The 17,130-nt window shown below is 40.3% G+C and overlaps 1 protein-coding gene across 5 annotated transcripts in view; it reads right to left on the bottom strand.

Moving 5' to 3' along the window:
- The window catches only part of casr (calcium-sensing receptor), a 68,081-nt gene continuing 50,951 nt past the window's right edge, over positions 1 to 17,130 (bottom strand). For all 5 annotated transcript variants that reach the window (XM_059968426.1, XM_059968427.1, XM_059968425.1 and 2 more), the window contains 3 exons: positions 7,242 to 7,472; positions 5,142 to 5,265; positions 1 to 3,248 (listed from right to left, as the gene is read on the bottom strand). In XM_059968426.1, the coding sequence (XP_059824409.1) occupies positions 1,837 to 3,248; positions 5,142 to 5,265; positions 7,242 to 7,472 (1,767 nt within the window). In that variant the 3' untranslated portion in view covers positions 1 to 1,836. The remainder of the gene's footprint in view (positions 3,249 to 5,141; positions 5,266 to 7,241; positions 7,473 to 17,130) is intronic.

Below are 17,130 nucleotides of genomic sequence, written 5' to 3'. Positions count from 1 at the left end.
TGGTTTTATTACTGTTGTCTTTTGATCTCATGTAATGTCATTATTGTGACATCATTTTAATAACACTATTCTTTCAATAAGACTGTGATAATAATCTTGTATTGTTACTTCACTTAATCACCTCTGTCATTAGCTGCTAGTTTGTCCCATTTCTAGTTTTGCCATTGTTAGAATGACTCCTTCTCACGGTATTAGCACTGTTTCACTAATATCATAAATTACATTGCTACCAAACTATGATTTGTTAACAGTCACATAATTGTACTAGTTCCACAACCTCCATCATGGTATTTCAGTCCTAGGTTCTTCATCATCATTGTTTAATTTTTTCCCTCCTTTTCTAAAGCCATTGACTGTTAATTATAAGTTTAATAATTGTTAAAATACTCAATTTAGTTGCTATCCATACTAAACTACATCATTTCAATTTTCTTACAAATTCTACATTATCATTGTTGCTTCTTGATGGACTCTTACCACTGACTTTCCACCGTTTCCCTTTACACAATTCTCCATACAACTATGTGATCACATGGCTCATGTGACCAGAGCCATTAGTACCAGCGTGTTAAAACAGGATTGGTCTTATTACTGGAACTGAGACATTGTAGTCCAGGTTTTGCTTTACCAAACTTTAATACTAATATACTACAAAATAACTTTTAGTCGATGTAACATGCACAAGTTCAAAACCTTAGAATTTTTAGCCTAAGACACTATCTTTCTTCAAAGCTTCTCTGCCATCTACTCATTGGAGCAGTATCTCAATTCCAGGAATGGTCTATATGGGCCAATATGTGCTGTTCACTTCAATAATCCTTAGAAACATCCCCACAACCTTTATCCTGAATGGTAAAGCAATGTCTTGCTTCTTTCTAATACAGTGCTAATTTCCTAATTCTTTAACTTGCATTTTCCACTATAGAATTCCTTCAGTACCCAGATCAGTTTAAGTCACTTTCCTCCATCAATAAGATGACTTCTATCTGATAAGGAAGTTCAACATTTGTAATTTCTCTACGTCACCTGCATTTCTGATATTCATAATTGTTCTTTATTTCTCTGCTCTTTGAACAATTAACGCTCACTTTAACATTCATTTGCAAATGAGACAAGTTGGTGTAACAGTACAATAATGACCATGGTGAAGTAATAGGATCGCCTGTTGCTGCAAGTTTCCGGAGTCACATTTGATGGACCTTGCTTCTAGCAACATTTAGTTGCCACGGTGTTTTCATACGCTTGGCTGAATTTGTGTTAAAAAAACAACTGTGTTGATACAACAATGGTATTGTGCTTGAGCAATTAATTTTTATAACAACATAAAGATCTTTAAGCATATCAAAAAGTTTCTTGTGCTGCCAGCAACATTTTTAACATGGTGTTAGACAATTCCGTACTTCACTGATTACATAAATTTGTTTGCAACAAAAATGAGGCCATCATATCAACACAAAAACATACTTTGTGCAATCATAATTTCAATTGCCCTTCAAGTAAATTGAGTTGCTGTTTGTTGAAAGAATGAAGCTTTTAAATGTCGTGTCCACAGGCCGTCCTGTTTTAAGATTTTGTTTACTTCCATGTTTCTGACTTGGCTCTTGCGTTGCTAGGCTCACATTTTATTAGATATTCCTCATTATGGGAAAATCCAGAAACTAGCCCTTATTCTCCTATAGGTCAGGCTTGGGGCTTCTTTATTGTTTTTAATTGGCACTTGGGTAGTTGTCCTAAGCATAATTTTGTGTGTTGATTCTGCACCAATAACATTCCACAATATGCTGGAATTATCTGAATTTATACTGCCCAAATTGAAAGTAGGTCCAATAACCATCATTAAGAATTTATGTCATTATCTACAATGTTGCCATCAACAAGGTTTCTCAGATTTACTGAAGTGTTGGAGGAGATTTCTTCAGCACTTTTGGTACATTCTTTGCTATCATCCAGAGACTGAAAAGTTCCAGACCCATTCTTTCCTGATATCTTGCATCGTGTGTCATTTCCCATGTCACATTTCTGAAGGGGGATCAAAACGTTGTGCTTCATCAGAATGTCATCACTATTTTTGGCGTCCATCGAATTTCTCCTCCTCATGTTCCTGCTAACAGTGGCATACCTTCCGGTTTCCTCAAAACTCAGAGATAAGGTGACAGTTCCACTGCCAAAACTGACCTTCTGCTTGCTACACCTCTGCATCTCCATGGTAATTGGTTCATCGTGGGCATTCCTGCTGCAGATTGAAGACGATGGCGATGATACAGTTGAACCACCTATGCTATTGGACCTCTTACGAGACATGGTGCTGCGTCGCAAAGTTGCCCTCGCGGCGACTTTAAAAGCATGGGCAGCTGTACTGCATCTGACTTCTTCAATGGTGTTCCTTGATGGCTTGAACAAAATAATATAGCATTTGTTAAAATAAATGCATCCAAGTAAACCAAAACTTGATGCAAGTATGGCAATGACCTCTACAGCTGAAACAAACTTCCCATAGGTGCTGACGTAAGCAGGAATGAATGAGATCCAGACAATGAAAAATATCAGCATACTAAAAGTAATGAACTTGGCTTCATTGAAGTTCTCTGGGAGCTTGCGAGACTTAAAGGCAAAGAAGAAGCAAATAGCAGCAAGCAGACATGTGTAACCGATGAGAAAACCAAGTGCCATTAAGGAGCCTTCATCACACGTAATAAAAATAATTTCATCTTCCAGTTCATGATTTCTGTAACTTGAAGGGGGTGCAGTGTAAAGCCAAATGACACATGTAACAATTTGCACGAGAATACAGAGAAAAACCAATAGGAATTGCAAATTGAGGCCAACCCACTTTCGATGGAGGCTTGTTGGGATCTTGGCCTCAAAGACTAATAGCACACGGTTTGTTTTTACCAGAATGCAAGAAATGCACAATACAAAGCTGATTCCAAATGCAGGTTGCCGCAGTCTACATGTCCAATCTTTGGGTTCTCCGATGAAGATCAATGAGCTGGAGAAACAACAAATTAAAGAGAAGAGAAGGAGATAGGACAGTTCCCTGTTGGTGGCTTTCACGATTGGAGTATTTCTGAACTTAATGAAAACTCCCAAAACAAAGGAAGTAATCAATATTCCTAGCACAGCAAATATTGTCAGAGCAATTCCAAACGGTTCAGTCCACGACAGGTACTCAATCTCCTTGGCAATGCATGATGTGTGATTCTCATTTGACCAGAAATCATTGGGACACTTTGTACACGCACTTGCATCTAAAGGAGTAGAAGAAACAAACAATCAGGTACAGCTAGAAACACAAGAAATTCCGCAGATGCTGGAAATTCAAAGCATCACATACAAAATGTTCGAGGAACTCAGTAGATCAGGCAGCATCTATGGGAATAAACAAACAACTGAAGTTTCAGGCCAAGACCCTTTATCAGGACTGGAAAACAAAGGGGAAGATGCCAGAATAAAAAAAGTGGTGTGAGGGGAAGAGGGATAGCTAGAAGGTGATAGGCAAAGCCAGGAGGGTGAGAAAGGCAAAGGGCTGGAGATGAAGAAATTTGATAGGAGAGGAGAGTGGACCATAGGAGAAAGGAAAGGAAGCAGGGCACCAGGGCTAGGTGATAGGCAGGTGTGAAGAGGTAAGGGGCCAAAGTGGGGAATAGAAAAAGAGAGGAGGGAAATATCTCTTTATTGGAAGGAGAAATCGATATTCATGCCATAAGGTTGGAGGCCACCCAAACAGGATATAAGGCACTGCACCTCCACCCCACCATGATGTAGGAGGAGGCCATGGACAGACGTGGCAACAGGAGTTGGAAACAAATTGTTGGACCAATAGAGGAGGCTGCACTGGGAGCACCAGATACAATAGAAGACCCCAGCAGGTTTGCAGGTGAAGTGTTGCCTCACCTGGAAGGACTGTTTGGGGCCCTGAATGGAGGTGAGGGAGGAGGTGAATGAGTAGGTTTAATACTTTGGCCAATTGCAGGGTTAAGTGCTGGGAGGTAGATTAGTGGGGAGAGATGAATGGACAAGGAAATCACGGAGGGAGTGATCCCTACGGAATGCGGAGGGGGGTAGGTAAAGATATGTTTGGTGGTAGGATCCCTTTGGAGATGGTGGAGATTACTGAGAATGATGTGCTGAATGTGAAGGCTCGTAGAATGGTAGTTAAGGAGAGGAACTCTTATTACTTTTAAGGCGGTGGAAAGATGAGGTAAGAGCAGATGTCCAGGAAACGGAGGAGATGTCAGTAAGGGTGGAGGATGGAAGACAGCAACAGTGGTGGAAATCACATTCTGCAAAGTACTTAAGGGCTGAAGTCTAAAAATATAAAAATATCTGCTGCCTCAGACTGATTATCATGTTCAGGGGTAAAAAAAATTAAGAATTTTTTTTGTTAAATTCATGACAGATGTGTTTGATATACTGACCAGCTACTGCTTTTCCAACAGTATAAACACTTCTGTTTACTCCTCTAAACCACACACACAGCTACAAATTTAATCCTGCCTTGAATTCCCCACCACACTCTATATCTGCTTCTTCAAATCCATCTGTTACACACCAGAGCTTATCAGAATGCTTACCATTCATGTCTTAACCCATCTGCTTGCCTGCGATTGCAGACACCAGTCTCTATAGATTTCCACGAGCCTTGTTTCTCACTCTATATTCTTTGCTGACTATGTATTCTATTATCTCAGTACCTCAGTAATATTGGTAGGGCCTTCAGCTCTCTTACTGGAATTCAATTTCCAACCTTCCCATCTTAATGAATTTCTCCAAATAATTTGCATGGGATCCCAATTTACAGTTGTTACCATGTATATGTCGATCTGTCGCAGACACCCAGATTGCTTGCTCTTTAGCAGATTGCCTGAATGTAGCATTAGACAGCTTCTGGGATTGTAGGGAGAGCAGTAAGACCTCTTACTCATTTATCCATTTTTCAAATGTACCAGTGTTGAATGTCTTGCTGGTTCTTTTAAATACAGGTAACTTGGTAGAGCCAAGTTCTTGTAAAGATACCTAGTGAAAGTAGTTTCATTGAACCACATCATTGTAGTCTACACGTTTCCAAAGAAAATTCACTGAGAATTAAACTTTTTATACCATTCTCAGGTACTCTTACATGTAAGAACAGTTTTAATTACCATTTTCATCACTGAACTCTCCTTCTGCACATGCGACACATTCAAAACAGCAGGTGGGTTCCCCCTCGATTATCCCTTTTCTGGTGCCAGGCACACAATCTCGGCTGCAGTTGGAAAAAGGAACCTGCAAAATCAAATAAAGACAGGACATTTTATAACTTTGATTGAAAAGCTTAGTTAATTTGAATAAACTTATGTTTAGTTACTCTCTCAGTAATTGAGCTGTTACATAATCCGATATTTCTATTCAAAGTAATTCTGTCATGTAACTATTCTTTTGCAGATATTTCTACTATACATTTGTTCATATGTACAGTTCTGTGCAAAAAGCCTGATGGTAAGGCTTCCACAGAGCCCTGATTTCAACCTCATCGAGGTTTCACTGGCATTACGTGGTGAGACAGAAGCGAGACAGCCAGAGTCTGCAGAAGAACTGTAGCGGGTTCTCTAAGATGCCTGGAACCACCTACCAGCCGATTTTCTTATAAAATTGCACGACAGTGTACCTAACAGAGTTGATTCCATTTTAAGGGCAAAGGGTGGTCACACCAAATATTGATTTAATATAGATTTTTACTGTTACTACTCTTTCTAGTAATTTTTTTATATTTATAAACATTTCATTTGATTATTTTTGTAAGTGCCTTTGGTTTGCAGAATTTTTTTTCATGTGCCTAAGACTTTTGCACATAAATATAGTTGCCTTGAACTTGAAATTCAGCATTACAGCATGTGTGTCTATGTGTGTTATATGCACGCACACTATTTGCATTTGCAATTCTACCCCTTGCCTTCAAATGATTGACAAAAAATCCTCATAAACCTAAAGAACATTTCCAATGTTTACAGAAAAGCTGAGACATCGAATGGGCAGCAGGTTGTAGTTTTGTTTCAATTGCCTGTGACAGCCAGACTTCTTGGTAGGAAAAGTGAGAGTCTGTGTTAAAAAAAAAACAAGTTGTTTCTAAGAATTATTGCTTCATTAAGAAGTATTTCTGCCAAATCAGTATACTGCCAGTTGCCAAATAAGAAACAATTAAATGTGACAACAGTTTGAAGTGAAATCCACTGTGATATCTGAAATAAGTAATAATTTTGAGAGATACAGCTTCAACAGATCCACATTTCTAAATTATTTATTTCACTTGAATGTCTACATCTTTCCTGTAAGGTGCCACTTAACCGGTCCTTTAAAATTATACAGCTAGCAGATTATCCCCTTCAGGAGAATGATTGGTTTGGCAGCTATTCATAATACAACTCCACAAGAGTTTGATGGACCAGTGACTTTTCATACTTAATATTCCTGCCTGATAATTTTATCACCATTGTTTGACATTTTGTTGCTCAGAACAACCAAATGTTCATGAGAAAATAATCATGTCATTTTTCTCTCATAATTGCAACTGGGTTTTATATAAAAATTATAGCTAATACTATAATAACTGATAACTGATTAAGGACCATTCTATGAATGCAACTATTACAAGAGTGTCTTCTTTATTTCTCAAATGTATGACCTAATTAAAATGAGTGGTGAAGGTATCAAATGCATTGCGATATCACCAGCTGCACCCTCCCTTCCTAGACACCTTCCTGACTGCGAAATATGCTGTTGGTACAAAATTTTGTAACCTATTACTCAATACTTCTGTGAGATTATTTTCACCACCCAGTCTGCAATGTTTCAAGATGACACCTCCCCATAAGCAGGAATGGACCATGAAATGTGCCTTACCAGCAAAACCCACACCTATAAACTGAGTATACTTTTAAAAAATCTATAGTATTGAATCCCAGTCCAGGCTGTAATACTATGCAGTGAAAGTATTGTGAAATTGTTCTTGTATTATTTGGGCATTTGAACAGTTAATCCAGTAAGTACAACCAGTTAAAAAATCACTCAGCTTTAACTTTATCTGCAAAAAGAAAGCAGATTTTTTAAACTAAATTTCATAATCTAATGGTAGTTTAACGTAAGTGATCTTTTTAATGAACGTCAGAAGTACAATACATAGTGAATGCAAATTATGGATTTTTTTAACCTTGCAAATGCTGTAAGGGTGACATAAAATGTGTGGTGAACAATTAATCTCATACCTCTTTAGAGAATCCACTCCACAGGATTTTCTTTTCATTTATGTTGAGTCTGTCACTTGGTTTAGCATAAGCATTGTAGTTGCCGACTTCTTGAAACACCACAGATTCATCCTCATGGGACAGCTGCCAATTGATAATTGTGTAATTTCCTTTGAGATCACCCTGATCATCAAAATCGACGTGCTCGCCCATGCTGTTTGTAAACTTCAAATGCAATAGGTGATTGAGGACCTGGGTAGAAATTTGAAAGTCGTTGTAACGAATGTTGCATACGTAATTCATTCTGGTACACTAGTCACCTTGCATACCATTACACAGTAACTATTTTTACAAGTTTGATTGTATATTATCACTGCAGTGGTCAAAACAAATGCATTTAAAATATCCAAGGTTTAGGAAAGCTTGCAGTACTTCCACACTACATCGGATAAATCTGTAACCGAAGCTTTTTCTCTTCGTTTTTACCCTTCGTCCACACTAAATTGGCATTTTTGTCCCCTGAAACCGGAGCTTTCCAGAAACGCTCTCCAGGGTGTGTAATTTTGAAAATGCTGCTTGGGCAGATCGGTGTGGATGGAGTAACCGGAGAAATCTGAAAACACTGTCAGAAGGATATTGAGGCCCTCGTTAAGAAGAAAGAGGTCCATAGCATGGATAGACAGCAAAGAATAAACAAGGTACTTGAGAAATCTATCTTCAGCTTCCATTGAAACAACAATTCAACTGCTCTTTGAAAAGTAAGTAGTACTTCAGTTTTTAAATGCTTTCTTGTAGGATTCCAATTTCTCAGTACATCATTAAGACCACCTCTGAACTGACGATGCTCAGACAATCTCTTCAATTCTGCTGCATATACTGAAATGGACTCCCCTTCTTTTTGATTCTGCTTATGAAACCTAAAGCACTCTGTAATCAGCTGGCTTTGGATCTAAACGTTCCTGCATTTCTTTGACAGTATCAGCAAAGCTAATTTCGGATGGTTTGGTTGGAACAGTCAAACTTCGAAGCAAACTTATACCTTTAAGCCCAGTGAACACAGCAAAATTGGCACTTGCTTCTCATTGGCTATTTCATTTGCTTCAAAAATACTGTTCCAATAGCTGAGTATACATGAGCCAATTACCTGTTGTGTAATCAAATGTGCCAATCTTTCCAATATAGACAGCCCTTTTTGCTCTTTTTTTTTGATTATTATCTCCCAGTACTCACTCCTTATCAGCCCAAGAATCCTTCCATTCTCTTTAACAACCCATGAAATCTTACATCTTCTGACTTTTTAAAAAACTCGATCATGCCTTTCCTTCTGCAGAATATGTGCTGTGATGCTTCTTTTTAAACTGATCGTCTGCATGGTGCTGGGCTGGATATTTTACTTGACGTTCCTCACTGTATTCTTTTTTCATTTGAACGTCTCACTGCATTTCATAGGTCGGTAGCCATCTTGGGTTTGTTTTTAAAAAATACCTTGTTGCCAATGTTATATTTTGTATCTTCAAAACATTAAACTAATTCAAAGGAAGACACAGAAGTCCAAAAATATGGGTCTAGCTTTAAGTTTACTTTAAGCAAGGCGCACATGTATCACGTGGTAGCATGACAATGTATGTAATTCATGTTGTTTTACATATAACCCATAGTTAGAACAAACAAGAATGCTTAATTAATCAATATAGACACAAGATTGCTTCAATATTATTGAAATATTAAATACACAACACTGTGGAAGAGAAGGCACTATGTACTTCAACTGTGTTTATATTCATTACAAAAGTTCAAATTAACTTTATATTCAAAGTACATATATTGGCGTGTGGCCAAGTGGTTAATGCATTGCTCTAGTGCAGGGGTCAGCAACCTTTACCACTGAAAGAGCCACTTGGACCTGTTTCCCACAGAAAAGAAAACACTGGGAGCCGCAAAACCTGTTTGACATTTAAAATGAAATAACACTGCATACAACGTTTTGTTTTGCCTTTATGCTATGTATAAACAAACTATAATGTGTTGCATTTATGAAATTGATGAACTCCTGCAGAGAAAACAAAATTACATTTCTGCATGCAACAAAAACATTTTGAACTCCGAAAAAAAGACGTTGGGTTGAAGGTTACTTTTAAGTAAAATACTCAACGTCTATTTGAGTCCTTCTTGTATTTATGAAAAACGCCAAACTTAAATTTGCCGCCAGCAGCAAACCTGAAAAATAAAAGGACTATTTCACTGAACAATGAAAACATATGAATATACAAAATAATAGGCAATTAAAATATTTATCATACTTGTTCAGGTTGACTCACACCTGACAATGCAGTCGTATTCAGTAGGGATGGATCGATGCTTAGGGGAGTGACCGGGAAGGATAATGTGTTTTTTTCCTCTCTGAACTCAGAGAAGCGTTTCCCAAACGATGTTTGCATTGCGATGATTGCAGAATGTAAATACTCCGAATTTATCATGTCGTGACCTTGTTTGAACTCTCTCAAATTGGGGAAGTGAGACAATGTGCCTTTCTGTAAATCTCTGGCAAGCAACGTCAACTTGCGCTCGAATGCCAAAACATCCTCCAACATGTGCAGGGCTGTACGTCCTTTCCCCTGAAGAGCTGTGTTCAGCGTGTTCAGGTGCGCTGTCATGTCTACCATGAAGTGTAGCTTTTCCAGCCACTCTGGCTGTTCCAGCTCAGGAAAGGTGAGCCCTTTGCTGCCCAGGAAAGTTTTCACTTCTTCCAGACACGCGACAAAGCGTTTCAACACCTCCCCTCTGGACAGCCAGCGATAAAAACACGTTGTAGCGGTTGCTACACGCAGTCAGTAAACTGCAGTCAAAGATAGCTTTATTCGAACTAAACAGCCTTGCTTTTAAGCCTCCCTCAACCCGCCCCCCATGGGCGCGGATGCTGCAAAAGACACGTACTCACAAACCCCCGTAGGCTATCTCCCTTAGCCTGAACGCTGGCTAATTGTGAGCCGGTTTGGATGTGTCAGGAAATGGGTCGCCACAACGTCTTATTTAGATTGTACAAGATCACCATAATCTTCAAATTTAGATTTACATTTCAAAAACTAACAAACTAACATAAAATACATTTTAATTAAATACTGACCATGTAGCGGTGTGCTACACGCAGCGCTAAAATTACGACACGGAGTCGGTAACTGCAGTCGAAGGAAAAAACTTTATTCGAAATCTTCAGCCTCACTTTTAAGCCTCCCTCAACCTGCCCCCCATGGCGCAGAGGCTCCAAAGCTCTGTGCTCGCAAACCCCCGTAGGCTATCTAATTGTGAGTCGGTTCGGATGTGCCAGGAAAAGGGTCGCCACAACCAATTATTTCCCAAAGCAACAGGGAGCCGCAGCACAGACATAAAAGAGCCACATGTGGCTCCAGAGCCGCGGGTTGCCGACCCCCGCTCTAGTGGTCTGAAGGTCACTATTTTGAGCCTCAGCTAAAGCAGCGGGTTGTGTCCTTGAGCACAGCACTTAACCACACATTGCTCTGCGATGACACCAGTGCCAAGCTGAATCGGCCCTTGCCCTTCCCTTGGACAACATCAGTGTTGTGGAGAGGGGAGACTTGCAGCATGGGCAACTGCCTGTCTCCCAGCCCTGGAAACTTTCCAAGGCACAAATCCATGGACTCTCGAGATTAACAGATGCCTAATACATATATATCACCACATACAACCCTGAGATACATTTTCTAATAGGCAATTACAGTGCGAACAAGAAACACAATAGAATCAATGAAAGACCACGCACAAAATGATGAGCAAACAACCAGTGTGTAAAAAAAATCAACAAAATGTGCAAATACAAAAAGAAAGAGAAAAAAAATAAACAAGTAAGCATCAAATATCCAGAACATGAGAGGAAGAGTCCTTGAAAGTGAGTCCACAGCTTGTGGGAACCGTTCAATGATGGGGCAAGTGAAGTTGAGTGTAGTTATCCCCTCTGGTTCAAGAGCCAGATGGTTGAGTAACTGTTCCTCAACCTGCTGGAGTCAGTCTGGAGAATCCTGTACCTTCATTTGTGGTTGGGGTCTCTGATGATGGATGCTACTTCCTGTGACAGCGCTCCATGTAGACAATCTCAGTGGTGGGGAGGGCTTTACCCATTATGGACTGGGCTGTAAACACTGCTTTCATAGGATTTTCCAACTTGTTAAATGTATGATCCTATCATAGAGAAGAGTCAACTTAAAATGCTAGAAATTGTACTCACCAAAAAAAGGCACATTCAAGGTTTTGCTGACAGCTTGTGGTAGCTTATGTCAAGATCAACATCTTGTCAATGAATTGACTTGACTTGACTTGAAAGAGGGAGAGAGAAACAGTTGAATGGTGGGGAAGGCAAGAGAAACAGCAGTTAAGTCATGGGCTAGATACAGAAGAAGAGGTGCTTGCTATTTTGAGGCAAATTAATGTGAATCAGCCCCCAGGTAAGGTATTCTGTTGGACCTTGTGGGAGGCTGGTACCCCAGAGGTATTTAAAATGTCCTTAGCCATGGGTGTGGTGCTAATGTTGTTTCATTGTTTAAGAAAAGCTCCAAGAATGAATTGAGAAACTATGGGCTAGTGAACCTGACATCAATAAATTATTGGAAGGTATTCTCGAGGACTGGATATAAATACTTGGGAACTCCCTTTCGCCTGTCTTCAGCAGATGCTTCCTGTTCCTCCTGTAGACTCTTCCATCTGGCGTGCGAACTATGAAGGATCTTGGTTGCTGATGTCTGTTCACAACCACAGCTGGCTGCCAAGTGTCTCCTCTCTGTATTCTGATATATTCACCCGTATGCAGATCTGGTAACTGTCTTGTATGTCTGTCATAGTAGCTCTTTTGCTTTATTTGCTTGTACTTTAGCTTGTCATGTACTTGAGCATTACCTGCAGGAGTCAGTAGAGCTGTGGATGTTGGCAGTTTAGATTTCAGAGGACGTCCCATCAACAGCTGTGCAGGAGAGAACCCCACACCTTCAATCGGTGTGTTGCGGTATTCAAGCAGAGCAATGTAAGGGTCACCACTGCTGCTTTGTGCCTTCTTGAGCATGTTCTTCACAGTTTGTACAGTTTTCTCTGCTTGTCCATTAGACTGAGCGTGCCCTGGACTGGAAGTAACATGTTGAAATTCCCAGCTTTCTGAGAACCCTTTGAACTCACCACTGGCACATTGTGGACCATTGTCACTAACGACAATATCTGGAAAACCATGTCTTGTGAATGTCAACTTCATTGTGGTAATGACACCTTGACTGGACATGTCACTTAAATTGGTGATCTCAGGATATTTTGAATAGTAGTCCACACAAACCACATCTGTTGCAGTTAACTTCCTTTTGATCATCCTGTGGAGCTGGCTTTGTCCTGCTCCTGTCAGTTTTCACAGTTTTTATTTTGTACACTTCAATCTCGCCATTGAGCACTTTAGCCTGACTTGACGTGATCTCACTGGCACGGCAAACATCAATTGCCTTTTCTAAGGTAAGATCCGCCTCTCTCAAGAGCCAGCCTCTCACTTGATCATCTCTTGTCTTATTTGTGACTCATTCCTCATGTGAAGATTTGTTTCCTGACAACACCTAGACCTATCCTATTTCACAATGTCCCCATGCTTTCCCAGTCAGAACCAACAGAACGATCTTTAGGGTTAGTTCTATGTTATTCCACTTCTGATTTTATCTGCCTCGATTAGACTCGTTTTGTTCCTTTCCTTTCAGTGATGAAAGAATATTTTCCATTTCAGATTAAGAACCATTAACATAATTTAATGGCACGATATCATTTTATTGCTGTCTAACATGCTGACATCTCTTCCCAATCACCATCTCTCAGCGGTCGGTCTAGCTTTGGCAAGAGTAGGCTTGGGCATGTGCAGGTGGAGCTTCTAAGTAAGCAAGCTGTTTTTTCTCTGTTGGTAGATAGCTGGGGCACTGTGATTGGATTGGGAGGAAGTGGTATGTTCTTTGTGTGAGACGTGGGAAATTTGTGAGACTTCCAGTCTCCCTGAGAATTACACCTGCACAAAGTGCATCAAGCTGCAGCTCCTTAGAGACCCTGTTAAAGAGCTGGATGACGTTCGGCACATACGGGAAAATGAGGAGGTGATAGACGGGAGCTACAGGGAAGTAATCACCTTAAGTTGCAGGAGCAGGTTCAGGAGAGAGAAAGGGAATAGGCAGCCAGTGCTGAATACCCCTGTGGCTGTTCCCCTCAGTAATACCTGGCTTTGGATAGTGTTGGGGGGGGGGGTGATGACCCACTGGGGGAAGCTGCAGTGAAGTGGTCTCTGGTACTATCTGGCTCTGGCTCAGGAGGGAAGGGGGAAGAAGGAGAGTGCAGTAGTGATAGGGGATTTCATAATCAGAGGAGCAGAGAGCAGATTCTGTGAATGCAAAAGAGACACTCGAATGCTATGTAGCTTCCCAGGCGCCAGGGTCAAGGATGTCTCAGATCAGGTCACTGGAAATCTAAAGGGGGAATGGGAACAGCCAGAATTCATGGTACAGATTGGTACTAACATAGGAAAAGGGAGGAGGTCCTGAAGAGAGAGTACAGGGAGTTATACAGAAGCTGAAAAGTTGGACCTCCAGAGGTAGGAATATCTGGGTTGCTACCTGTGCCACATGCCAGTGAGGGTACAAATAGGATGATTTGGCAGATGATTGCTTGGCTAAGAAATTGGTACAGGGAGCAGTGTTTCAGATTTCTGGATCATTGGGATCTGTTCTGGTAGAGGTATGACCTGCACAAAGAGGACGGGGTACGCCTGAACCCAAGGGGGACCCATATCCCTGGGGGCAGTTTTGCTATAGGGGTTGAGGAGGGTTTAATCTAATTTGGCAGGAGATGAGAACTGAAGTGATAGGACTCGGTGGAGTAGTTGGTGTACAACTAGATGCAGTGTGTAGTGAGACTGTGAGGAAGGACAGGTAGATGACAGGGCAAAATTGCAGTCAGTGATATGAATTAAAATATGATGGGATCACAATCAAAAAGAGGGTCATGAATACAGCACTGAAGGAATTATATTTGAATGCAACACAGTAGGCGGAATAAGGTTGGTGGGGTGACATGGTAGCATAGTGGTTAACATAACACTTTACAGTGCAGGTGACTTGGGTTCAATTCCCACCGCTGCCTGTAAGGAGTTTGTACGTTCTCCCCATGACTGCGTGGGTTTCCTCCCAGTGATCCAGTTTCCACCCACAGTTCAAAGACATACCTGTTGATTGGTCATTGTAAATTGTCCTATGATTAGGCTCAGATTAGATCGGGGGATTGCTGGGCGGCCTGGCTGGAAGGACCAGAAGGGCCTATTCTGCACTGTATTTCAATAAATAATCAACTAAACTTGGTAGATATTGGCAGATATGATGTTACTGGCATCTCTGAGTTGTGGCTGAAAGAAGATCAAAGTTGGGAGCTTAACATCCAAGGATACACATTGTATCGAGAGGACAGGCAGGTACGCAGAAGGGGTGAGATAATTTTATTTGTGGACCATGAAATCATATCCTTAGAAAGAGGGGACATAGGATCAGAAGGTGTAGAATCCTTGTGGGTAGAGTTAGAAAACTCTAAAGATAAAAAGACCCTGATGGGAATTATATACAGGCCAGCGAAGAATAGCCAGGAAGTGGGCTACAAATTACAACAGAGATGGAAAAGGCATGTAAAAAGGGCAATGTTACAATGATCATCGGGGATTTCAATATGCAGGTAGATTCGGAAAATCCGGTAGGTGCTGGATCCCAGAAGAGGGAATCTGTAGAATGCCCACAAGATAGCTTTTTACTGCAGCTTGTGGTTGAGAATGGCAATTCTGGAGTGAGTGTTGTCTAATGGCCTGATAGAAATATCTTAGATGATGAGAAGTGTAGGTAGATAGAATCTTCTTTCCATGACTGGGATAGGAAAGACAAGAGGTCATGGGTTTTAGGTTTAAGGTGAGAGGAAATATTTTAAAGGTCATTTGAGGGTAAAGTTTTTTTTAACAGAATTGTTAGGAAGAGGTGAATCCCATTCACTATGTTTAAGAGACTTTTAGACGCACTTAAATAGGCAAAACATAGAAGGTTACAGACTTAGGGTGAGCAACTGGGATTAATGTGTATGTGCAGAAATGCTGGCCCATACATAATGGGGCAAAGGGCCCGTTTCAATGCTGTATAATTCTATGATTGAGAAAGTCCATTAGAGTGGCTATTTAGAATACTCAAGCACAATGTTACATTAGGAACTACTCTACCAATTTACAGCTCATACTTAAACTCCGGAGACTGTTAGGTAACAAAGAAGGAAATGGACCAGACAGGTATTAAAAATAGCCATGTTTAATATTTGTAGCAGCTTTATTAAAGCAGTTTAATTTTAATAATTTGCTATTCATCACTTAATTCAATCTAAAATCAAGCTGACAACTATATGTAATTCGGTAAAATCAGTTGGACAAGCTGCATCGTATATCAAGTGAACTCTCCTGAATACAGAAAATATGTTTGTATGTTTGGTTCTCTAGATCACATAAGCTTTATAGTATGTTAAACTTAGTTAAGACAAGTTATGTTAATGTAGCAGTTTTAAAGTAACAAAATATTCCAAAGTGTTTCACAAGAGGGTTAATTAACAAAAATTAACCTTGAACTATGTAAGTGACATTAGGATGAATGACCAAAAATATGGTCAAAGAATTAAGAGAGATGAAGAAATTCAGCAAGTAACATCCAGAGAGGTCGTGGATTTCACTAGCAGAGAGAATTCAATAGGAGTTATTTTAACTTACTAATATTGCAATCATTACTCTTTTTAAAATGGTGAACTGATACTATTTCAGAATCAGGCTTATTATCGCTGGTATGTGTCGTGAACTTTGTTAACTTAGCAGCAGTTCAATGCAATACATAATATAGAAGAAGAGGGAAAAATAATAATAACAAATTAAATAAGTAAACCAATTAAAGTATATGTATATTGAATAGATTAAAAATGATGCAAAAAAACAGAAATTATATATGTTAAAAAAGTGAGTTAGTGTTCATGAGTTCAATGTCCATTTAGGAATCGGATGGCAGAGGGGAAGGAGCTGTTCCTGAATCATTGAGTGTGTGCTTTCAGGCTTCTGTACCTCCTACCTGATGGTAATAGTGAGAAAAGAGCATGCCTTGGGTGCTGGAGCTCCGTAATAATGGACGCTGCCTTTCTGAGACACCGCTCCCTGAACGTGTCCTGGGTACTTTGTAGGCTAGTGGCCAAGGTGGAACCAACCAACTACATGCTTCTTTTGGTCTTGTGCAGTAGCTTTCCACCCCCCCCCCCATACCAGACAGTAATGCAGCTCATCAGAGTGCTCCCCACAGTACATCTATAGAAGTTTTTGAGTGCATTTGTTGACATGCCAAATCTCTTCAAACTCCTAATCAAGTATAGTTGCTGTCTTGCCTTCTTTATAATTGCATCGATATGTTGGGACCAGGTTAGATCCTGAGAGATCTTGGTCTAAAGCCGTGTGGAGAGCCATTGAGACTGCATCTGCCATTAACCTATTGCAAATTGCAATGGGTCCAGGTTCTTGCTGAGGCAGGAGTTCAGTCTAGTCATGACCAACCTCTCAAAGCATTTCATCACTGTCGATGTGAATGCTACCGGGCGATAGTCATTAAGGCAGCTCACATTATTCTTGCAACACACACAAAATGCTGGTGGAACACAGCAGGCCAGGCAGCATCTATAGGGAGAAGACTATAGATGCTGCCTGGCCTGCTGCGTTCCACCAGCATTTTGTGTGTGTTGCTTGAATTTCCAGCATCTGAAGATTTCCTCATGTTCACATTACTCTTCTTAGGCACTGGTATAATTGCTGCCTTTTTGAAACAAGTGGAAACTTCTGCCCATA

This window comes from Hypanus sabinus, chromosome 4 (assembly GCF_030144855.1).
Source record: "Hypanus sabinus isolate sHypSab1 chromosome 4, sHypSab1.hap1, whole genome shotgun sequence".
NCBI lineage: Eukaryota > Metazoa > Chordata > Chondrichthyes > Myliobatiformes > Dasyatidae > Hypanus > Hypanus sabinus.
Note: the sequence above shows the minus strand (reverse complement) of the source record. Positions and strands in the feature narration are given on the sequence as shown.